Source organism: Myripristis murdjan, chromosome 15 (genome assembly GCF_902150065.1).
Source record: "Myripristis murdjan chromosome 15, fMyrMur1.1, whole genome shotgun sequence".
Taxonomy (NCBI): Eukaryota; Metazoa; Chordata; class Actinopteri; order Holocentriformes; family Holocentridae; genus Myripristis; species Myripristis murdjan.
Genome location: NC_043994.1, coordinates 33,096,327 through 33,120,102, shown reverse-complemented (window position 1 = coordinate 33,120,102; position 23,776 = coordinate 33,096,327). Strand labels below are relative to the sequence as shown.

At 47.1% G+C, this 23,776-nt stretch overlaps 2 protein-coding genes across 2 annotated transcripts in view; one reads left to right on the top strand and one right to left on the bottom strand.

The window, feature by feature from the left end:
• prkn (parkin RBR E3 ubiquitin protein ligase) overlaps nt 1-7,390 on the bottom strand; it is a 13,193-nt gene extending 5,803 nt beyond the window's left edge. Inside the window, exons 1-7 of the mRNA XM_030070947.1 lie at nt 7,278-7,390; nt 6,270-6,433; nt 5,709-5,982; nt 5,300-5,415; nt 1,746-1,829; nt 1,423-1,538; nt 1,197-1,333 (exon numbers count right to left, since the gene is read on the bottom strand). Coding sequence (XP_029926807.1) covers nt 1,197-1,333; nt 1,423-1,538; nt 1,746-1,829; nt 5,300-5,415; nt 5,709-5,982; nt 6,270-6,433; nt 7,278-7,284 — 898 coding nt within the window. The 5' untranslated portion in view covers nt 7,285-7,390. The remainder of the gene's footprint in view (nt 1-1,196; nt 1,334-1,422; nt 1,539-1,745; nt 1,830-5,299; nt 5,416-5,708; nt 5,983-6,269; nt 6,434-7,277) is intronic.
• Nucleotides 7,391-7,648: 258 nt separating this feature from the next.
• LOC115372237 (uncharacterized) lies at nt 7,649-21,951 on the top strand. The gene is made up of 5 exons (XM_030069940.1): nt 7,649-7,824; nt 16,869-17,013; nt 19,213-19,583; nt 19,958-20,186; nt 20,770-21,951. Exons 1-5 carry the CDS (start codon nt 7,786-7,788, stop codon nt 20,889-20,891), a joined length of 906 nt encoding a protein of 301 aa, XP_029925800.1. The 5' UTR covers nt 7,649-7,785; the 3' UTR covers nt 20,892-21,951.
• Nucleotides 21,952-23,776: the final 1,825 nt, after the last annotated feature.

Genomic DNA, 23,776 nt, shown 5'->3' with positions numbered 1-23,776 from the left:
ACCACCACCCTGTAGCTCGGCTACAGGGTGGTGGTTTGGCTACAGGGTTAAACCACTACCTCACCTGTGCCAGTTTGACCACATGTCCCTGCTCCTGATCCCTCATACACCCCCTCAGGAAAACTGCCCCCACCACCATAAAGACTGGGAAAACTTCTCAGCAGCTGCAGGATTGTTTCAGAACAACGGACTGGGAGGTTTTTGAACATCCAGACTTGGAAGTGCTCACTGACAGGGTCCTGTGTTTTAAAATCTGCACAGACACAGTGTCACAGCCACAGTGGACAAACACATCTGAGTCCACCAACCAGAAGCCCTGGATGAGCCGGGAGGTCCAGCAGCTGCTGAAGGAGGGGGGTTACCCCCCATCCTATAACAGGAGTTGCTAGTTAGCTGGAAGACTTGGCCCTTACATAGCAAGCATATGCTTAGAGCTAAATGGCTAACGTTAGTTAGCAAGACAAGCAGACCGTGCTGGAATTAACATTACCACTAGCTAACGTTGGCCCGCTTGTCTCGCTAACTAACGTTAGCCATTTTGCTCGAAGCATAATGTTATGCAAGGTCTAATTTAACGTAAGGTGGTTCCTTCAAACTAACGTTAAAACTTTCCATCGGACTCAGAAGCCAGGCGTCTCTTCCAAACTACACGATCCACGTGAATGACCCGACTGACCAAAAAAAAAAAACGGCGAAAGGCCGAAAGGCGACAAGTTTGCATCCTGAGAAGGGGACGAGTCGGCCTACAGGGACGAGGTGGAGCAGCTGTCTGTGCGGTGCAGGGAGAACAACCTGCTCCTCAACACAACCAAAACCAAGGAGCTAATCATCGACTTCAGGAGGAACAAAACGGACACCATTAACCATCAATGGGGACTGAGTGGAGAGGGTGGCAGACCTTCACGTCGAGGAGGGCCTGACCTGGCCGTGAACACCACACAGCTGCTGGAAAAGGCCCAGCAGAGACTCAGAGACTGTTGGTGTCCTTTTATCGCTTACGTGTTTCTACTGTTTACTTTTGATTCTATTTATTATGTGGTTTTTGTTTGTTTTTTACAGTGTTTTTATGTTGTATGAATGAATTACCGTCAACGATCGCACTCTTAATTTCGTTGTACATTGTACAGTGACAATAAAGACATTCTATTCTATTCTGTTCTACACACACACACACACACACACACACACACACCTACCAGCACAGGGCAGTGAGTAGCCGATCACAGGGTCGTGGACAAACTGGCGCTCGCTGAGACGCGTCTGACAGTATCGATGGAAACAGTCGAGACAGATCACATGACGCTCTGCACACTGGAAGACCACCACCACACGCCTGAGAGACACACACGAGGTCTGCACTGTCATGATAAACAGCTGGTGTGTGTGTGTGTGTGTGTGTGTGTGTGTGTGTGTGTGTCTTACATGACATCAGTGCAGGCGATGCAGGGCACGTCTCTGATGTTGGTCATGATGAGATCTAAAGCCACGGAGACGTCATCGTCTGAGGTCGGATGAGACGCACACTTCATGTAAAACTCCTGCAGCAACACACACACACACACACACACACACACACGGTGGCTAAGACAGAGGGCAGCAACTGTGAAAAAATTAACAAACAAAAACCAGATCTAGCACACACACACACACACACACACACACACACACACACACACACACATACACACACACACACACACACACACACACACACAGAAACACTACAGACCACATAGGCGTCTTACCGCCATGTTGCCACGACAACCCTCTGACTGACAGACGCCATGGATACGGCCTGGGATGAGGACGTCGTCCCAGCAGGACGGACCCTGTCAGAGAGAGACAGTCATGAAAAGATATGAATGCATACTAACAACACACACACACACACACACACACACACACTCACACACAAACCAGCGTAAAAGAGTCCAATTAGCTGTCCCCCTCCAGGGTCAGGGTGTGGGTGTGGGTCAGGGTCAGGGTCAGGGTCAGGGTGTGGGTCAGGGTCAGGGTCAGGGGGTTAGGGTTAGGTATTAGGGAATCTATTAAGAGGCACTGGCACGTGTACTAATATGTTCTTTTTCTCTTTTTTTACAGGTAACCTCGACCATCAAGGAGCTTACAGGTAAGTACTTAGTGTTTTCATTTTTCTTTTTCTTCTTTTAGGGTTCAAATAATATGGATGGAGAGAGGGAGAGGAGCGGATGGATCCCTGGGAGGTAATAAGGTAGGTGTGTTTATTTTCTTTGTATAGAGTAGAAAAGAGAGACTAGAAGGCCCACTGTGTTCCTGAGTCCAGAAGAACAACAAGTAAAACAGGTAAGTGTAAAAAGGTCGGGAAACAGTAAATGGGCTATAGTCTCAAGTATCCTTATTCTCTCTCATTAAGGCCCATGGGATAAAAAGTGTTTAATTTGTGCATCCATTTCCTTTCCTCCCACAGTCTCTTCCTCAACGTCCAGTGGGCCCCCTTCTCCAAACCCACTATTTGGAGATTTTCCTGACCATGAAGCCGGAAATGTGTATAAAGTGTAGTGGGTTTAATTGGTTTTTGGATTAGGTGCAGGTGCTGTTTGAGCCTATCCCTCAATGTGTTTTTTGTTTGTCCAATGTATAACTGATGACAGTGTTTGCATACAATGGAATAAATGAGGTTTTTTGTTTCTAGGCTGAAATCCTGCGAGATGGGGGCCTGCCGGTTGGTGAGTGGATTTTTAATTATTTTAATTTCATAAAATGGGACAATAATCGGTCCTTGTTTGTTTTGGGAAGTGCTGCTCTGACTAAGACGTTCTGTAGATTTTTGTTTTTGCGATATGCCGCTATTAGATGGTGGTCCTGAAAAGCGGGCTCCACCCTCTGGAGTTCCTGAAATTGATCCTGGACTGTTCTACGCAGGGTAAGGGCTGCTGGTGAGTACATCATTACAAGGGGAATCGCATTGGTATTATGGGGTTCCCCTGGGGCATTCACATTTAATTGCATTACCTCTGTTTTAATGTTTCTCAGGAAAGTCCGGCTATATCCCCTGCTCCTCAGAGCTGAAAAAAGGGTGAGTGTAGCCTTTTCCACATCCAGCTCCTCCGTGCATATCCTCCTGAATCGGAGGAGTTGGGATTTGATAATCCCTTTAAACGTGTGGCGCGGATGGTAAGAGGTCTTATGCAATAGAGCATGTGTATCCGTTGGTTTAAAATGTACTCGTGTGCCCAGGCCTCGTGTGCCATCAGCTTTAAGTCTGATGTATACCTCTGTGTCTAAAAACGTGATCTTTTCTTTTTGCAGATCATGTTTTAAGGATATGGAGGCATGGTGAGTGTTCAAAATGTTCATAAATACAGCAAAATCCTTTTCAGAGTGTGTCCAGATACCAAAAATGTCGTCTAAATATCGCAGGTAAATCAAAGGCTTTTTGGGGCATTTAGGGAAGGCTGTGCGCTCCCATTCAGCCATATAAATGTTGGCATAAGCCGGGGCAAATTTTTTGCCCATGGCTGTCCCATGCACCTGAAGGTAGCACTTCTCATTGAAAATGAAGTCATTACAGGTAAGTCCCAAGCGTAAGAGTTCCATTAATTCATTGTCTGGTCTTTTAGGGTCCGGGAATTGAAACAGAAGCTGTTTAACTGCAGCCAGGCCCTGCTCAGTATCAATATTGGTATATAGGGCCTCCACATCCACTGAAAAAATGAAGGAATCCTGGGGGAGGGTAATTGATTTTAATGTCTCCACAAAGCTATAGGTGTCCTTTACATAGGAGGGGTGTTTTTGAGACAGAGGATTTAAAAAGAAATCAATATATTCAGCCACCTGGCATGATTCACTCCCGCAGTCGGATACTATGGGCCTTCCCGCCGGCACCCTGTGGGGCACTGTCCATGAGGCCGGATCCTTGTGGATTTTTGGCAGTAGGTAAAACTGCCTTTGTCTGGGAGGGTCATCTCCATACAGGTAAGTACGTTGTTTTGCTGTAATATATTTCTTTTGATATAATGTGTCTATAATTCCTCTTATTTTCTCCTGCGTTTCCATGTAGATTGGGGTGTCCAGGGGGAGGTAATGATGTCTCTTCTGCAGCTGTCTAGTACCTTCCAGTATGTAATCTGCCTTGTCCAAAATACAAATTTTAGACCCTTTATCGGCTGGTTTTATGATTATATCCTGGTTGTCTTTCAGCTGTTTCAAGGCTTGTCTCTCCTCCCTGCTGAGGTTGCTTTTAGGGAACCTAAAGTTTGTGGTATTTTCCAGCGCTGTCCTGTTTTGGGCCATAAAAAGCCTGAGGGGCTCCGAAACCTCCTCCTCCCCCGGCTCCCACGTAGAGGCCAGTGTAAATGGTTGTCTGTCTGATCTTTCCTTGTATTGAAAATGTTCAATTAATTTGAGGCGGCGATGAAACCAGTGTAGATCCCTCTGCAAATGCTGTTTGTCCACTTTGGTGGGTGTAGGAATGAAGAGGAGCCCTTTTTCCAGGACGGAGGCCTCCTCTACTGTCAACCTAAAAGTGAGTGACAAATTCAGGATATTGCTCTGCGACGGAGAGGGGGTGACCGTTTGTCTTCCCCCCCTCCTTAGTTTAACTGAGCCGTCCACGAATCCAGCATGAGAGTGGCTGTCGCTGTCGTCCAATGTACTCTGTCCTTTTGCAGAGCAAAATCTGCCTCCGGGATGCCTTCCAATACACGGTAAGTATTTTGCAAAAATGTATTCACTTGTGTGGCCAGATCTTTAACTATGTGAGTCTGTTGGTTGGAGACCTGAATTAAAGGGATGAATATCTCTGCATGGGGAAATGCCCTTTTTGCCTGTTTTACCATAGATCTAAAATTTTAGGGTCAGGGTCAGGGTCAGTGGGTTAGGGTTAGGGTCAGGGTCAGGGTCAGGGTCAGGGTCAGGCTCAGGGTCAGGGTCAGGGTCAGGGTCAGGGGGTCAGGGTCAGGGTCAGGGTCAGTGGGTTAGGGTTAGGGTTAGGGTGTGGGTGTGGGTCAGGGTCAGTGGGTCAGGGTCAGGGTCAGGGTCAGGGTCAGGGTCAGGGGGTCAGGGTCAGTGGGTCAGGGTCAGTGGGTCCGGGTCAGGGTCAGGGTCAGGGTCAGGGTCAGGGTCAGGGTCAGGGTCAGGGGGTCAGGGTCAGGGTCAGGGTCAGGGGGTCAGGGTCCGGGTCCGGGTCAGGGTCAGGGTGTGGGTCAGGGTCAGGGTCAGGGGGTCAGGGTCAGTGGGTCAGGGTCAGGGTGTGGGTCAGGGGGTCAGGGTCAGGGTCAGGGTCAGGCTCAGGGTCAGGGTCAGGGTCAGGGGGTCTCACCCTGCTGAGGGTCAGCGTGGTCTGCCTGCAGGTGTGGCAGCGGACCCTGAGCTTCCCCGGCTGGATGGAGCTGCAGACGCTCTTACAGAACACGTAGAAGCTGCTGCTGGCGCCCCCTGTGGACACACGGCATCATTACACCTGTTTTGTTCATACCAGCCATGCAGGATCATGTATACTTATTATTATTATTATGATCATTATTATTATTATTATTATTATTAATATTTTTTCACTTTCATATTTCCACTGTTTCATTATTGGTTCAACAGTATTGTGTCTGGTTCCTCTGTTCCTTTAGCACATGAGCGCCTCCTTCTGGAGAACTGTTCTGAATCCCACCAGAGTTCTGGGTAGGACACGCCCACATGGTTAAGATGAGGGCTGATCTCATGGAGAACCCGTGTACCTGCAGGCCGAGCCTCCGCGCCTCCTGCCAGTCCTGCTCCTTCTCCTCCACCACCTCCTCCTTCTCCTCCACCTCCCCCCTCGCTCCCCTCCAGGATGACGGCGAGGCCGGACGAGGTGGCGTGGAGGCGAGAGGAGCTCAGGTCCAGCCGGGTCAGACTGTCTTCCCCTGTAGGCCGAACCAAGCGCTCCTGCAGGAGGAGCAGCTGGGAGGAGGAGGAGCCTGAGGGGGGGGGGACCACATGGACCGTACTGCGCTCAGGGAGGTCACAACCCTGAGAGAGAGACAGAGAGAGAGAGAGACAGAGAGAGAGAGAGAGAGAGAGAGAGAGAGAGAGACAGAGAGAGAGAGAGAGAGAGAGAGAGAGAGAGAGACAAGGTGTGTGTGTGTGTGTGTGTATGTGGGCCTCGCACACCGAGTGTATTATGTGTACTGTGTATTTTATGTGTACTGTGTATTTTATGTGTACTGTGTGTTTTATGTGTATTGTGTATTTCCTATGTACTGTGAGCTGTGAGGTGCTGAGGGGACAGGGGGTGGAGTTAGGGTGTGACCTCTGACCTGCAGCGTGGCGGCGCTCTGCAGCTCCCGCCCTGCGAACAGCACGCGGAGGCGGTCGGGCCGCACGCCGTGCTCACGGCCCACCAGCTGCTTCAGCTCGGCCACGCTCGCCCCGTCCTGCAGCTCCACCGCCACGCCGGGGCCCAGGTTGTACCGCACCAACACTGCAACACAGCACACACACACACACACACACACACACACACACACACACACACACACACACACAGCACACACACAGCACGCCGCGTGACGTCACACAGCACACACACAGCACACACACAGCACACAGCACACACACAGCACACACACACACACACAGCACGCCGCGTGACGTCACACAGCACACACACAGCACGCCGCGTGACGTCACACACAGCACACACACAGCACACAGCACACACACAGCACACACACACACACACAGCACGCCGCGTGATGTCACACAGCACGCCGCGTGACGTCACACAGCACACACACAGCACACACACAGCACGCCGCGTGACGTCACACAGCACACACACAGCACACACACAGCACACACACACGCACACACACACACACACTCACAGGCGTTTCAAACTTGCTGGTCATTTTTGTTTTCTTTCTCATTGTTTCTATTTTTTAATTAATTACTTGCTAATGAGCTCATCAGCCTCTTTCTGATGTTTGTCTCATTTGTTTACACACACACACACACACACACACACACACACACACTGCTACCATCAGTCAGGTGACTCAGCTGACACTACTCAAGCGTGTGTGTGTGTGTGTGTGTGTGTGTGTGTGTGTGTGTGTGTGTGTGTGTGTGTGTGTGTGTGTGTGTGTGTTTGTTTGTTTTCAGTCTGAGGTCAGAATGAGACTGAAAACTCATTGCGATACATGGTAACGTTTCTCTCTCACACACACACACACACACACACACACACACACACACACACACACACACACACACACACACACACACACACACACACACACAGGTAAACAGAGGGAGGTGTGTACCGATCATCGCGAGCCGGTGTGTTTGTGTCCCGCAGCTTCACGCGACCCTGCAGGGAGACGCCATCATGTGTTTACACGGCAGCGGCGCGGGGCATGCTGGGTAATGCAGTCCTAATGACCGTCAGTCCGTCCCTGCGTTCCAGATCTCAGACTTATACTTTTTACTTTTAGTATGTCCTGCAGCTGCCCTTACAAAGTATGTAGTTTAGTATGAAATATGCATGCTAATTCTTTTTTTCCCTACTAAATAGTATGGTAGTGTGAGGATTGGAACACAGGGTGTTTCACTCATGTGACGTTACGTGATGACGCAGCACCCCGCCCCGCCATCACACCGGAAGCAGATGACTAGCGGACCCGGAAGTGGAGTTCATGAATTTTAATAAACTTCTTTGCATTTTTCTTTGTTTTGGCGGCGGCGGCGGCGGCGCGCGGACACGAAGAGGGAAAACCCGCGGGATTAACGGGATTAACGGGATTAACGGCGGCTTGAGACTCCACCGTCCGCATGGCAGACAGCCACAGCCCGCTGCGGACAGACTGCAGAGTGAGACACACACACACACACACACACACACACACACACACACACACACACACACACACACACACACACGCTGCTGGTTTGTGAACGTCACAAGAAATGACCTCAGATCCAAAAACAAACAAACAGACGTGCAGACGTCACGTCGTGATGCTCACGGGCTCACGGCAGGGTTAGGGGTTCGGGTCCCGTCCGGCTCGTCCTGCTGGGACGCTGTCCTGAGGGTGTGGGGTCCAGACCCGTATCCAGAAAGAGATGATGGGGGGGCACTAAAGACCCCGGGGGGGGGGGGCGGCGAAAAAAATTTAAGCTGTTTTTTCAGGCTGATGGAGAGGGACACGTGTTTATACCGTGTTTACACCGTGTTTACACCGTGTTCACACCGTGTTTACACCGTGTTTACACCGTGTTTACACCGTGTTCACACCGTGTTTATACCGTGTTTACACCGTGTTTACACCGTGTTTATACCGTGTTTACACCGTGTTTACACCGTGTTTACACCGTGTTTATACCGTGTTTACACCGTGTTTACACCGTGTTTATACCGTGTTTACACCGTGTTTACACCGTGTTCACACCGTGTTCACACCGTGTTCACACCGTGTTTACACCGTGTTCATACCGTGTTCATACCGTGTTTACACCGTGTTTACACCGTGTTCATACCGTGTTTACACCGTGTTTACACCGTGTTTATACCGTGTTTATATTGTGTTTACACCGTGTTTATACCGTGTTTACACCGTGTTTACACCGTGTTTACACCGTGTTCATACCGTGTTCATACCGTGTTTACACCGTGTTTACACCGTGTTTACACCGTGTTTACACCGTGTTCATACCGTGTTCATACCGTGTTTACACCGTGTTTACACCGTGTTTACACCGTGTTTACACCGTGTTTATACCGTGTTCATACCGTGTTTACACCGTGTTTACACCGTGTTTATACCGTGTTTACACCGTGTTTACACCGTGTTTATACCGTGTTTATATTGTGTTTACACCGTGTTTATACCGTGTTTACACCGTGTTTACACCGTGTTTACACCGTGTTTACACCGTGTTTACACCGTGTTCACACCGTGTTCACACCGTGTTTATACCGTGTTTACACGTGTTTATACCGTGTTTACACCGTGTTTACACCGTGTTTACACCGTGTTTACACCGTGTTTATACCGTGTTTACACCGTGTTTATACCGTGTTTATACCGTGTTTATACCGTGTTTACACCATGTTTATACCGTGTTTCCCCAGTTAATAATAATAATAATAACTTTATTTATATAGCACAGTTCATACAGCAGGTGCAACTCAAAGTGCTTTACATCAATAAAGTGGAGACAGAGAAAATAAAAGAAAAGCAGAATAATAGATAAATAAGTAAAGTAAAACTGCCCCCCTCCCCCAATCCTTCCACATCCACCAGCACACACGCACACAAACACACACACATAAACGCACACAGACCTTCACACACTCAAACATACGTACATATGCATAAACAGAGGCACAACAATTAAACAAATGCAAGTCGATAGAGATGGGTTTTGAGATTTTTTTTTGAAGCTGGCCACTGAGCCAGAGAGCCTGACCTCGTCTGGGAGACTATTCCAGAGACGAGGGCCAATGATACAGAAAGCAGCATCACCGTACTTCTTAGTTCTACTCTGGGGGATCATCAGTAGACCAGAGGTGGAGGATCTTAAGGATCTAGAGGGAGTGTATCTGATCAGCATGTCGGATAAATACACAGGTGCCAGTCCGTTGAGGGATTTAAAAACTAGGAGTAAAATCTTAAAATGGATTCTGAAATGAACAGGAAGCCAATGAAGAGCTTTCAGAGCTGGAGTAATGTGTTCTCTGCGTTTTGTCTTAGTGAGTAGTCGTGCTGCTGCATTTTGTATCATCTGCAGTTTGTGCAGGGATTTCTTTGGGAGACCGGATAACAAGGCATTGCAATAATCAAGCCTGCTTGAAATAAAAGCATGAATAAGTGTTTCTGTGTCCTTTTTAGATATAAAAGGTTGCACACGAGCAATATTTCTGAGATGCTAAAATGCATTTTTGGTGATATTTCTCACTTGGGGTTCAAAGGACAGATCAGAGTCAAAAGTAACTCCAAGGTTTCTTATTTCATGCTTTGTGTTCATAGCAAGCTTTTGTAAATGAGAATTAAAGTAAGAGTGCATTTCTTTGGCACCAATGAGAAGTACCTCAGTTTTATCCCGGTTCAGTTGCAGGAAATTTTGTGACATCCATGAATTAATATGGTTAATGCAGGAAGACAGTTTGTCAATTGGGCTAGTGTCGTTAGATGAAAAGGAGATATATAGCTGAGTGTCGTCCGCATAGGAGTGGAAATTGATTTCATGCTCTCTGAGGATTCCTCCCAGAGGCAGCATGTACAGGTTAAAAAGAGTGGGTCCCAGAATGGACCCTTGGGGGACACCACAAGTGACCTCAGTTTTGGAGGAGACAGAATCACCTAGAGACACTATATAGTCTCTCCCTGTCAAAAATGATCTGAACCAGCTTAGAACTGTGCCTGAAATGTTTAAATTGGTCTGGAGTCGGTTGAGAAGGATGCTATGGTCTATGGTGTCAAAAGCGGCACTTAAGTCGAGAAGGACAAGAACAGATATCTTTCCTTCATCCAGATTCATTCTAAGATCGTTTACCACTTTTAAGAGTGCTGTCTCTGTGCTATGTTGAGAACGGAAGCCGGATTGAAATTTCTCAATGATATTGTTAGAGTTTAGATAGGAATTTAGTTGAACTGAGACCAATTTTTCTATTATTTTGCTCATGAAAGGTAGATTTGAGATGGGTCTGAAATTGCTTAAAACCAGAGAGTCCACATTAGTACTCTTTTGAAGAGGTCTGACAATTGCAGTTTTGAGAGCTGTGGGGAAAGTGCCCGAGAGCAGAGATTGGTTTACAATTTCTAAAACAGAATCTTCAAGACAACTGAAAACCTCCTTGAAGAACCAGGTGGGGATTGGGTCAAGATCACAAGTTGAGCTTTTGAGATCATTTACCACTTTCCTAAGTAGAGCTGTGTCAGCTGTTGAAAAAGCATTCCAATTGTAGGGAAGAGAGGGAGGCATTTCCTCATAGCTAAGACGAAGGCTGGATTTTTGTTCAATACACTGTCTGATATTTCTTATCTTGTCTTGGAAAAAGACAGCAAAATCTTCACAACTTATTGTGAAGTTAGACAGGTTCGGTGCTGGGTTTAGAAGGCGGCTGATAGTGGAGAAGAGAGTACGAGGGTTACCGGTGATAAGATTGGAAAAGTAGATTCGGCGCACATTTCGGGTTTCTTTATTCAGTGTATTCAGTTTTTCCTTAAAAATGGCTCGGTGTACTTCCAGTTTAGATTTTCTCCAACGTCGCTCTGCCTTCCTACATGCTCTTTTAAGCTGACAGATCTCTGCCGTTTTCCAGGGAGGTTTTTGCCTTAAGGAGGTCTGTTTCAGCGTCAGTGGTGCTATGAGGTCTAAAGAGTTCCTTAGTTTTATGTTAAAATTAATCATCATGTCCTCATTCGATGAGATGACAGGACAAATGGGAGACTTATTTATCTGGGCTATGAATTTACAGGCAGTTTCTGTATTGAAATATCTCTTCTTGACCACCCTTTTTCCAGCAGGATTTGGAAGTGATTGATAAACTGAAAAGAAGATGCAGTAGTGATCTGAAATAGTTAAGTCGGTAATTGAGGTGATACTAATGTCCACTGCACGTGTAATGACAAGGTCCAGCAGGTGGCCCCGGTCATGAGTTGGCATCTGGACATGTTGAGTAAAATCTAGTGCATGAAGAATACTGAGAAATTCAACAGCTTGGGAGTCAGCACAGTTGTCTAAATGTAAGTTAAAATCCCCTACAATCATGATCCGGTCATGATTAGTGCTGGCAATTGATAATAAATCAGAAAATTCCTCTAAAAAGGCAGTGCACTGCCTAGGAGGTCTATATACAATAATTACTAGGATGGGAAAAAGACAATTTAAAATTAAAGCCTCATGTTCAAAAAAGCCAAAATTGCCCATAGAGATAGTGTGGCCGCGAAGAATATCTGAATATATGGCAGCCGTTCCCCCGCCTTTTTTCCCTGACCTCACAGAAAAACTGAAGCTGAAGCCAGCTGGTGATGCCTCCATTAGAGTAGCTGCACCATCATCCTTAAGCCAAGTCTCTGTAAGAAACATACAGTCCAATTTATGTTCATCTATAAGGTGGTTTATGAGGAATGACTTATTGCTGAGTGACCGCACATTTAACAGTGCCATGTTGATCTGATCAGGCAGTCTCTTTTGTAGAGGGGGTTGTGATACACAGGTAACAGAGATTATATTACAGACATTATGTTTTCTCGGTGAGCTGCGTCTGACAGGCATATTTTTTCTGTTGGTCACTATAACCGGAATAGCTGATGAGTCAGTAATAGATGGAATATCACTTATCGGAGGGGGCAGCCTGTATGTGAAATGGGCAGGAGTAGGAATAGGGCGGGCAGCGCTGTGAGCAGACCACAAGGGGGGGTTAGTGACAATGGAGAAGGTATGGCTATTTTCGGTAGCTGGTGGAAGAGCTTGTGGCAATGGAGGGCTGCAGGTGGAGCTATTAATCAAATTACTGGAGTGTGATGGGGCCAGAGAAGAAGAGTCGGTTGCCGATGGGCCTGGGTGTGACGTGAACAGTCAATCACGTGGGTGAGATGACACCTGGTGTTGAATGTTTGCCGACAGCATTCGGGAACCCAGCTTGTTTGGGTGCAAGCCGTCCCTGCTAAAATAGGATTTGCGGTTCCAGAACAAATTAAAATTGTCAATGAAGCCCACGTTATGAGGTCTGCATGCAAACTGCAGCCAGGAATTCAAGGCAAGGATTCTTGAAAAGCGTCCAGAACCGCGATTGACTGTGGGGGTGGGGCCGGAGATAAAAGCAGCCATTCCACAGTACTTCAGGAAGTGAATGAGATTATCAAAGTCAGTTTTGGTGCGTTCAGACTGTTGGAGTGCAGTGTCATTGGTACCAACGTGAACTACGACCTTTGTTATGGAGGACGGGAGAGATGGAAGTAAACTCTGGAGCTTCGTCAAAACGTCAGAGGCTGTTGCCCCGGGGAGACAAAGTGTGGTGGCATTGAAGAAACGTACATTCCGTGTGATGGAGTCACCGATAATCAGTGCTGTTGGGGGGAAAAGCGGCTGGCTGGATGCTGGCGGAGCAGCAGCAGGGGGAGGCAACTGCGCACTGGCGGTGCCCATCTCGGCAACGGGAGGCAGCTGCTGCGCGGTGGCGGAGTCCTTCTCGGCGGAGGATGGCCCAGACTGTTCTCCCTCTCGGCAGACCGGGTTGGAAGCAGCCGTACCGGGGAGGCGACCTTCACGGCACAGCGGGCACCGGGTGTCTCCAGGCGAAGGGAGCCCCCAGAGCTGCTCCTGTAAGCCGCTTCTTTCAGCAGCCTACGACGAGAGGAGGAGGAGGAGGAGGAGGGCTTGGACGCTGGATGGGATCGCTTGCCTCCTGTTTCTGAGGTGAGCTGGTGCGGAGCCCGAGGGATGTCGGCAGGTGAAGGGGCGACCACTGCAGCGTCCGTCGGGTGGGCCGGGGCATCATCAGGCAGAGCTTCGTAGCGGTTTGACAGCTCAAGGCCTGTTAGTGATGTTTTTGCGCCCGAGCAGTTCCTACCGCAGTTCCTGCCGCCTCGGACGACTTCGGACCAGGATAGCAGTTTCTGAGGGGCTGTCCGATTTGGTGTGGAGGTGAGGATCGGGGACCTGGGTCGGGCTCCTAGTCGGTTCCATTCATCAACAGCTGGCTGGGCTGGGACTGGTGGCGATGGTTCGCCCGCTGCAGCTGCGATACTTGGCATCATTGCGGCAGCCGACCGTTCATTCACCGCAGCCAACGGGCTCTCCGCTCCGGCGTCTGGATTTGTACCAGCCGGTGCCCAGGGAAGGGTTGCAGCAGAGTCCGAGGCCACGGCCTGTGACAGCCGGGAGGGTGAAGATGGGAGTCGGGATGCCTGGATGTATGAAATAATGTGCTTTGACTGGGATAAGGCGACCGATCTGAGGTCGTCAATCAGCCTGTCCTTTTTCCGGATATTGTCCTTCAGCTGGTGGACACTTTCTTCCAGACGTGAGTAGGCTGAAGTGCATTTTTCACACACAGCCATAGTTCATTCATTCACCGGCTTAGGAGTTTTGATCTTAACTGGCCGTGTCTCTCAAGCGGAGAACCGCGACACGGCAATGCCTCACAGTTTGAAGCAGTTTTAATGTGTCCAAAAGTAGATCCAAAGGTAGAAAACTGGACCAATTGGAGGGGCCCGAAGGGGTATGTAAACAGTCCGTAATTATCCAGGGCAAGTACAAAACAGCCCTTAGTATCAATAATGCGAGTGAACTGGTTAAACTGAACGGTTGTGAGTTGCTAGAATCCAATAGTGCACATAGATAAGATAGATTAAGGTAAGCAAGCAAGCAGGCAAATCAAACAAACCGCCAGCCGGCGCCCTCTTCCGCTTCCGCTTCCGGTTAACAGCCCGGGCGTCTAAAAGAACCAGGCGGCTCTTCGCTGCAGGCCTTTATTTGTTTTTGCACAGACCTGAACCAGGACATTACTGTGATGACAGTTACTGTTAGTGATGGGAAAATGAAGCTTCCTGAAGCAATGAGGCTTTCCAGCCCATTGCTTTGCCCTAAGGTTCACAACTCGAAGCTTCATTCAGTGCTCACTAGCCCCATCTGCTGCTAGAGTTAAACTATGACAGCCAAGTCATTTAAATAGATTTTAAATGTTATCACAATGACGAGTGCGATTAAGCAGTGACAGAAAATGAATGGATGGATGTTATCACAATATAGAATAGTGTTTAATCCCTGCACAATAATAATAAAGTCTATAGTGTTTTATATAACCCTTGCTCTCCCTTTTTATTCCTAAACATTTCCTATCCCTTCTTTCCCATTTTGGTTTGTGCTTTTCATGGCCATCAGTGTTTATTATTTATTGAACACATTAGCTGTTGTGTGTTGGAAGTGCAGTGCTTAGGTGACACAGTATGTTCGGAGGGGGGCAGGGAGGGGAGAGGGTAATCATTATATATTGTATTATAATACAACCTGTGCTATGAACACGTGAACCAAAATACCACCTACTACAACCCACAAAGCGTCGCGGTTTTGTTGTGCTTTTATTTTGAAAAACGACACGCAAAATGAACCAGTCACGTGACCTGTGTAATGCGAGGCCTTGTTTGTAATTCGTCACATGGATTTCAGCAAAATGATGCAAGCCTCGAAGCGGGGCTTCGTCAGACACGCCCCCTTCATTCTCGGTACACGCCTCGAAGCTTTGCTTCAAACGTCCCATCACTAGCTACTGTCCAACAGATTTACAATCTACTGATTTAAGATTACGGTATAATCGGTATTGTATTGTATAATCGCATTATTACAAATAATAAAAACAGTGATCACGCCAGCATGGCCTGTATCATGTATGACATAGCGGTTCACATTCACCTGTTATGGCCAACAGACTTCAGGTGTTTCTTCCTGCCTCTTCAGGGTCACTCACAGCGAAGCGGCCGGCATTGTTCTCACTAAAATAATTTAAAAAGTGTTTGGCATCCATATTTGTAATTAATTCACTCTGATCAAGTTTTTTAACAGACTAACATTAAGTCTCTCTCCCTCGCGCGGAACGCGAACATGAACGGTGTGTTCCTTGGCTGTGATTGGTCAGGTTTTAGGCCAGAGGAGTTCGATTGGTTAAAGTAATATCAGGTAAGCCAATAAGATGCAGAAAAGCCCAGGAGTCATCACAGAGATTTAATGTGGTGGAGATTTAACTTAAAAAGAGAGAGAGAGAAAAAACACTTAAAGAGACAGTAGTACAACGTTTCGTGTCAAAGAAAAAAAAAAAGGTTTGTTGTTGTTCGCTGTCCTGTGGGTTTGGGGTCCTGTCCGGCCGAGCCGCTAAGTCTGAGAGTCACATGTTCACAAGCAGTAAGACAGCAGGGGTGTATTCAGCGCAGACGTACTGGCACGTAATGTCAAGCTAACAGAAACGATAAAGCTCTGAACAACCTGTTGCATTACGCAGCGTTGGGAGTATGGAAGCCCGGAGGGACATTCTCCTCGCGACTGTAGCTGAAGAACTGTCTGAGCAGGACATTACTTTACATGGATCATTAACTATAGGGGTACTGCAATACATTCAATGTCCACTATGAAAAAAACAGTTACTGTTAAACATTGTTTCCAAGATTTGTACCATAGGCCTACACAAATGAGTTTTAAGTCATAAGTTGAATAAAAGTTGTCATATTATTGAAGAAAAACAATAAACTATGTCTGATCTATCATCACACTTAACACATACATGTGCTTTTACCTCCTCAAATGAGGGGTAACATTTTAAACATAGGCTGCACTGAAAGCCATAATGGAGCACTATTGTTTTAAATCGCAGAGGCTTCAATACAGGCTGATGCTGATTGGATAACTCCTGTGACACGCCCACAAAACGGAGTTAAACTACCTGTGAGGCATGTTGCTCTCTGTTACAAAACGTTACAACCAAACACACCATTCAATTAGACAATGTCACACAACGTTACGTATCGTAACGTCGTTGAATACACCCCAGGTCCAGCCAGGTGTGTGTGGCTGAAGGTTCTCACACATGAAACAGAACCTGAGGAACCGTCTCGCAGTTCCATGTTTGCTTGTTACTAATTTTCTGGCCATTTATTTATTTTTCAGTCACTTTTGTGGGGTTTTGTGCATTTTTTTTGTTTTTTTTTTTTTTGTTGCTAATTTGCTAATTTTCTTTTATTTTTTTTAAGACTTTAAGAATTTGATGAAATGAACCTTTAACATATTGAGTGACACTTCCTCATTCCTCATTTAGAACAAAACAGAAAAGACTTGATGGTCTTAAATGGTGGATCAGATGTTGCTGGTGTGTGTGTGTGTGTGTGTGTGTGTGTGTGTGTGTGTGTGTGTGTGCGCAGGTGGTGAAGGTGGAGTCGGGCTCGGCGCTGACGGCGTCGCATGCGGCTGAGCTGCACTTCCTGCGCTCGCGGGTGCGGGAGCTGGAAAGAGAGAAGGCTGAGATGGCAGCTGAAAACCAGAGGCTGAGGAACATGCTGGTCAATGGTGAGCACACACGCACACACACACACACACACACACACACACACACACACACACACACACACACACACACACACACACTCTCAGTGGACATCACATACAGGATGTCCCGGTCTGAACCTGCAGGAGAAACTTAATCTCCTTTATAGTCCATTCGTTTTATGAAAACCCCTAGGACAAATTGCAAGAGAATCAAACTCAACTGATTCTGGATCCTCAGTTTGTCCTGAGTGAGGGGAAAAAGTCCCAAGGAATCCCATTGGTGGAAAGTTTTGAAAATCACCTATAAATGACCATATAATACCAAAAAAGCACTGTCTTTAACACACAGGGGAAAGGGGGTCAACATTTTACTGTCAGATATCACTATAAAAATTCATAAGTTGATTACACACACAAAGACAAGAAAAAAAGTCAATTACAAGTTCTTTGAATTATTCTGTTTACTATTCTGTACTATTCTGGTTACTATATATATATAGTAACCTTGAATTAAAAGGTCACTATATAACAGTGAATTAAAAGGTTACTATATATATAGTAACCTTTTAATTCAGTGTTTAAATGTCTGTTCTGGCATTTATTCCTTATATTCCTTATTAGCGCATATCAAATCAGATAATGTGTGATATGCATGTGTAAACAGAATAATTCAAAGAACTTGTAATTGACTTTTTTTCTTGTCTTTGTGTGTGTAATCAACTTGTGAATTTTTATAGTGATATCTGACAGTAAAATGTTGAACCCCTTTCCCCTGTGTGTTAAAGACAGTGCTTTTTTGGTATTATATGGTCATTTATAGGTGATTTTCAAAACTTTCCACCAATGGGATTCCTTGGGACTTTTTTCCCCTCACTCAGGACAAACTGAGGATCCAGAATCAGTTGAGTTTGCTTCTCTTGCAATTTGTCCTAGGTTGACCCCAATTTTGGCCTAAAACTACTGGACTATTAACCCTGTGACCCTGTGTGACCTACAGGCTTTTATTTTGAAAGGTTTTTGAATTTGTAAAGATAATTCTTCCTTCTCTCATCATCATCTCATGATTTTATCATTTTAAATATAGATTATAATGTAGTAATTGTGAATGTAGAGTTATATTTTGATCATTTTCATAGTCTTTTTATTGTTTACAGTTTTTGAAAAATATTTTTGTTTTATTTATTTATTTCTGATAATTGTCCTTTTGTCCTTTTTGCCATTTTTTTCTGTCTAATGTTTTGGTAATTTTCAGGAAGTTTGGGGCTTTTTGTACTGTTTGACGTCTTTGTTTTTAAAAGAAATCAGGCTTCAAAGGGTTAAACAGCATTTATTTATGCTCATGCGTCTTTAGATCTGAGGGGGGAAAATTTATTTGCTGTTTCCAGTTTCTGTATCAGAGATAAAAGCCCCGTCACGTTGGGTTGTTCTGTACGGGATGTTCTAACTGTTCCTCTAACCACCACGTTCTCACACCTCCATGAACCTGCGCTGGTCTGAGCCTAGAACAGGACCGCAGACCTGCAGGGACTCAAGGTCACATCTGTTCAGTCTCTGTGGAGAACAGGTGGAGAACAGGTGGGGAACAGGCGGAGAACAGGTGGGGAACAAGTGGGGAACAGGAGGGGAACAGGAGGAGAACAGGCAGAGAACAGGCGGGGAACAGGTGGAGAACAGGAGGAGAACAGGCGGAGAACAGGTGGAGAACAGGTGGGGAACAGGTGGAGAACAGGTGGGGAACAGGTGGAGAACAGGTGGAGAACAGGCGGAGAACAGGTGAACAGGTGGAGAACAGGCGGAGAACAGGCGGGGAACAGGCGGAGAACAGGAGAACAGGCGGAGAACAGGCGGAGAACAGGCGGGGAACAGGCGGGGAACAGGCGGGGAACAGGCGGGGAACAGGTGGAGAACAGGTGGAGAACAGGCAGAGAACAGGTGAACAGTTGGGGAACAGGTGGAGAACAGGTGGAGAACAGGTGGGGAACAAGTGGGGAACAGGAGGGGAACAGGAGGAGAACAGGCAGAGAACAGGCGGGGAACAGGAGGAGAACAGGTGGAGAACAGGTGGGGAACAGGTGGAGAACAGGCGGGGAACAGGCGGAGAACAGGCGGAGAACAGGCAGGGAACAGGTGGAGAACAGGTGGGGAACAGGTGGAGAAACTAAAACTGAGGCCTTGAAGACGCTGTTCCTCTTTTCTCTTTGTTTTCACTCCATTTCCCAGAAATCCCTGGGCTTCTGTCCACCATGTGGCAAACGCTGGGCCAGGCTAACCATCACCACTCCGTCGCCACGGCAACAGGCAGAAACGACAGCTACAACTCATACTCGCATCATCACCCGACGGCGAGCGAGCAGGACGCCGACTTCAGCCCCCCCGGCCACGGCCACGCCCCCCCGCTGGGACACGAGGACCTGAGCGGCGACATGTCGGATTACGGCGCCCCGCTGGGCGAGGAGGAGGTGCCGGGCGGCGAGCTGAGCCTGGGGAGCAACATGGGGGAGGAGGCGCCGCTCTGCAGCCAGACCGACATGGAGGAGCTGAGGAGGAGCTGCTCCGAGAGCCAGTGCGCCGCCGGCGACGCCAACAACCACGTGAGAACAACGCATAATCTGCCTTAATCTGGTTTAATCTGATCCGTTTTAATCTGATCTGGTTTAATCTGACCTCTTTTAGTATGATCTGGTGTAATCTGTCCTGGTTTAATATGATCTGATTTGATCTAGACTGGTTTAATCTGACTGGTTTGATCTGCTTAATCTGGTTTGTCTAATATGATTTAATATGACATGGTTTAATTTGATTTATTTTAATCCAATCTGGTTTAATCTGATGTGGTTTAATTGGATTGATCTGCTTTAATCTGTTTTATCTAATCTGATTTAACATGAGCTCGTTGTCTCAGTCTAATCTGTTGTAATCTGATGTAATCTATCTTAATCTGATCTGACTTCCTGTTCCCGCCCAGGTGAGTCAGGTGGAGGTGTATCCGGGCTCCGGTGTCCTCTGTGACATGCGCTCGTGGCACGCAGCCAATCAGGCGCAGTCTCCCACGGCGATGGCCCGCACGCTGCTGCTGGGCGTGTTTGATATGGACACCTTGATGAACAGCAACCTGCGAGGGGGGCGGAGCCGCAGGCCGGCCTTCCACCCGCAGCGCAGCGCCCTCGACCCGCACAAGATCAACGCCATCTTCAGTACGCACCTTAATCCCTCACCTGTCTGTCCGCTGTCTCTCACCTGTCTGTCTCTCACCTGGCTCTGTCTCCTGTCTCTCTCTCACTTGTCTGTCTCTCACCTGTCTGACCCTCACCTGTCTGTGTCTCACCTGGCTCTCACCTGTCTCTCTCTCTCTCTCTCCTGTCTGTCTCTCACCTGTCTGACTCTCACCTGGCTCTCACCTGTCTGTCTCTCACCTGTCTGACTCTCACCTGGCTCTCACCTGTCTGTCTCTCACCTGTCTGACTCTCACCTGTCTGTCTCTCACCTGTCTGACTCTTACCTGGCTCTCACCTGTCTGTCTCTCACCTCTGGTTTTTAACATTATGTCATTGTTGTTAAATTCTCTACTTGCTGTGATTGGGCTGCTTTTAAATTTTAATTTTGTTTTTGAGCACCAAGAAAAGCATCACACAAACAAAATGTCTTGTGTTGATATCACTGTTGTTGTTGTTGTTGTTGTTGTTGTTGTTGTTGTTGTTGTTGTTGTTGTGACTGTGCTGTATCAGATGAAAGGCTGTAAATGAGGCTGACCTCTGACCTCTGCTCTCCGTCCTGCAGATGCGACTCTGGCTCGGTTTCCTCACGCCCGGAAAGGCGTGATCGGCACGGGGATCAACTCCAAACTCTCAGAGATCCGCTTCCGCTCCAGGAGAGCCAATCGCGAGCCGCGCTACCTCTGACCGCTCGTCCAATCAGAACAAAGTGGAGCAGAGCTGCTGGACCAATGAGCTGCTGACAGCCTCCTCAGTGTTGGCCGTGTTCACCGTACAGTGATAACATCATGCCCCGTCTCACTTCCTGGTTCCTGTGGTCAAAGAGTCTGAGCTGTTGCCGTGGCGATGCAGTGCCATTCACTTCTGGCTTTTCTTTTGCAGCAGCGATGCAGCCAATCAGCAACAAACAGTGTGTTTCCATGAAGATCTGCAACCAGACTGAAGAGTCCAGCTCCCCCAGAACCAGGATCAGATTCAGCTGGAGCCAGAACACATGAAGACTGTCTTCCTGTTGACAGAAGAAGAAGAAGACTGTCTTCCTGTTGACAGAAGGAGAAGACTGTCTTCCTGTTGACAGAAGAAGAAGACTGTCTTCCTGTTGACAGAAGAAGAAGACTGTCTTCCTGTTGACAGAAGGAGAAGACTGTCTTCCTGTTGACAGAAGAAGAAGACTGTCTTCCTGTTGACAGAAGAAGAAGACTGTCTTCCTGTTGACAGAAGAAGAAGACTGTCTTCCTGTTGATCCCTGGCGTCACACAGCAGCAGCTAACCGACAGACAGCGAGCTCAGCTACAGAACCGGATTGTTCCACAGCTCTACGTTCTGGACGTTCTCTGCAGTTTTGGTTCATGTGATTCGGTTCCTGCTGGGTTCAACATCCGGGTCAGGAACCTGCAGCGTGGAACCTCTGAGCTTCAGTACATGAGCAGAATGTCGAGGTCATCTGAGGGTCGCCTGAAGCGTTCACACACTTGAGCAAATTGATCCCTGATCACATGATCTGAAAAATCATAAACATGTTTACGTGATGATTTCTTGTGTTAATCAGGTTGTAACTGAACTTTTAAAATGCATGTAAACACACCGACTGTCAGCGGTGTGCCAAAAGAAAATCCAGAGGTGCACGATTCTGCCTGAGACCCTTCAGACCTGATATCACATGATGTCACATGATGTCACATGATGACACATGATGTCACATGATGTCACATGATGTCACATGATGTCACATGATGTCACATGATATCACATGATATCACATGATGTCACATGATGACACATGATGTCACATGATGTCACATGATATCACATGATGTCACATGATGACACATGATGACACATGATGTCACATGATGTCACATGATGTCACATGATATCACATGATGTCACATGATGACACATGATGTCACATGATGTCACATGATGTCACATGATGTCACGCGTGACATCGCTGTCGACGGCATGCTAGATGTCTGTTGTAACCTGACCTGTGTTCAGTTTCACATCAAATCTGCTCTGATACCGCTTCGCCAGTAGCTCTGTTGTCATAGCAACCCGACTCAGTGACCATGGCGACCTGTCACAACTGCCTGTTGCCGTAGCAACCTGCCGCAGCAGTAGTACATTGCATTGCATGGCATCACATTATGAGAGTGTGCCTGGTTACAGCAGAGACACAGATGATAAAACCTGCTGCAGCCCGTCACTGACAACCTGTCACCACCAGGGGGAGCCACTGTCCCACTACTGCAAACAGGCAGCAACTGGCATTCTATGGCGGCGTATCAGGGATAATATTTAGAGAAAAAACAACTCACAAATGTATTGGAAAAAAACTCAGAAAACATTTTTCTTCCTCTGTGTCTGAGGCTCCACCTGTGCTGCCCCCTGCTGGCCGGGTCTCAGGCCTGCAGCTGATCCCCTCAGCAGATTCTACTCTGACATGGGATTCAGGAACAAGGAGATCCTGCTGATCTGAGCCCAGAATCAGCAGATTGTTTTCTTCTGAATCGGCCCAAGTCACAGCAACGTCTCTTCAGAGTCCACATGCTGAGGAGGAGGTTGGGGTTCTGGACTCAGACCAGCAGGATTTCCCTCAGACTGGATCCCACAGGAGGAGGACAAACTGGTTTCACTGTTTTCTTGTAAATTTGTGAGTTTATCATCTCAGAATTTTCAAGTTTTTTTTTCTCAAAAGTTTGTGAGTTTTTTTCTCCTAAATTTATGACTGTAATCTCAGAATTTCAGAGTTTTTTTCTTGTATATTTGTTTGTGTTTTTCTTGCAATTTTACCTCTTTAATTTCAGAGAATGAGTTTTTTTCCTGACAAATTTACATCTTTAAATTCAGAAATTCAGTTTTTTCTCAAAATATTACTCCCCCCAGCTCTGTATTTTTTTCTCTGCCAAGGCCCCAGTGCTGCCCTTCCATCTCCAATCTGTTGGTCTGTGCTTCGGTGGATGTTTGAGCGACTCGATGGACTGTTGCTGCACACAGGAAATGTGTTGGTGCTGTAATAGTGGCAGTCATAGTGAAGTAGACAGTAGAAATGCATGTGGCAGAATGATTCATATTTAACATTAAGAAAACCACGCGTGGAACCTGCTGCGTGGAACTGAAGCGTTTTCTTCTGTTGTTACTGTGGGATGATGATGTCAGCCACGACAGCGAGCCAAACACCAAACAGTTTCTGTTGCTGTGATTCACAGAATGGTGGCGAGGCTGCTCTTCTTCTCCTGCTGTGACGGTGAAGTTTCATGAAACCTGTTGGAAGTCTGTTCTCCGTGTTCGCTGCTTACAACATTTTAGTTTTCTACGTTTTCCTGCAACTCTGCAGGTTTCGGTCTGCAGCTCAAAGTGAAAGTCTCATTGAACAGGGTTTCTGTTTCAGACCTGCAGCTTAGACAAAGCAGAGCATGTGGAGAGGAAGGTCAGGCTGTTGATGTTGCTGATGATGATGCAGAGTTCACATGGAAATATGTATTTCATGTATTTCATGTATTTCATGTAAATGTATTTTGTTAATACTCGGAAAACACACTGACCTGTGTTTTTGTTTGAACTTTGGAACA

What these genes read in the sequence shown, in the direction of transcription:
- LOC115372237 (XM_030069940.1), top strand. Translation starts at nt 7,786, where the DNA reads ATGGCAGACAGCCACAGCCCGCTGCGGACAGACTGCAGA. An exon ending in GAGGAACATGCTGGTCAATG is followed by an intron (nt 17,014 to 19,212) that starts GTGAGCACACAC and finishes TCCATTTCCCAG; the next exon opens with AAATCCCTGGGCTTCTGTCC. An exon ending in CAAGATCAACGCCATCTTCA is followed by an intron (nt 20,187 to 20,769) that starts GTACGCACCTTA and finishes TCCGTCCTGCAG; the next exon opens with ATGCGACTCTGGCTCGGTTT.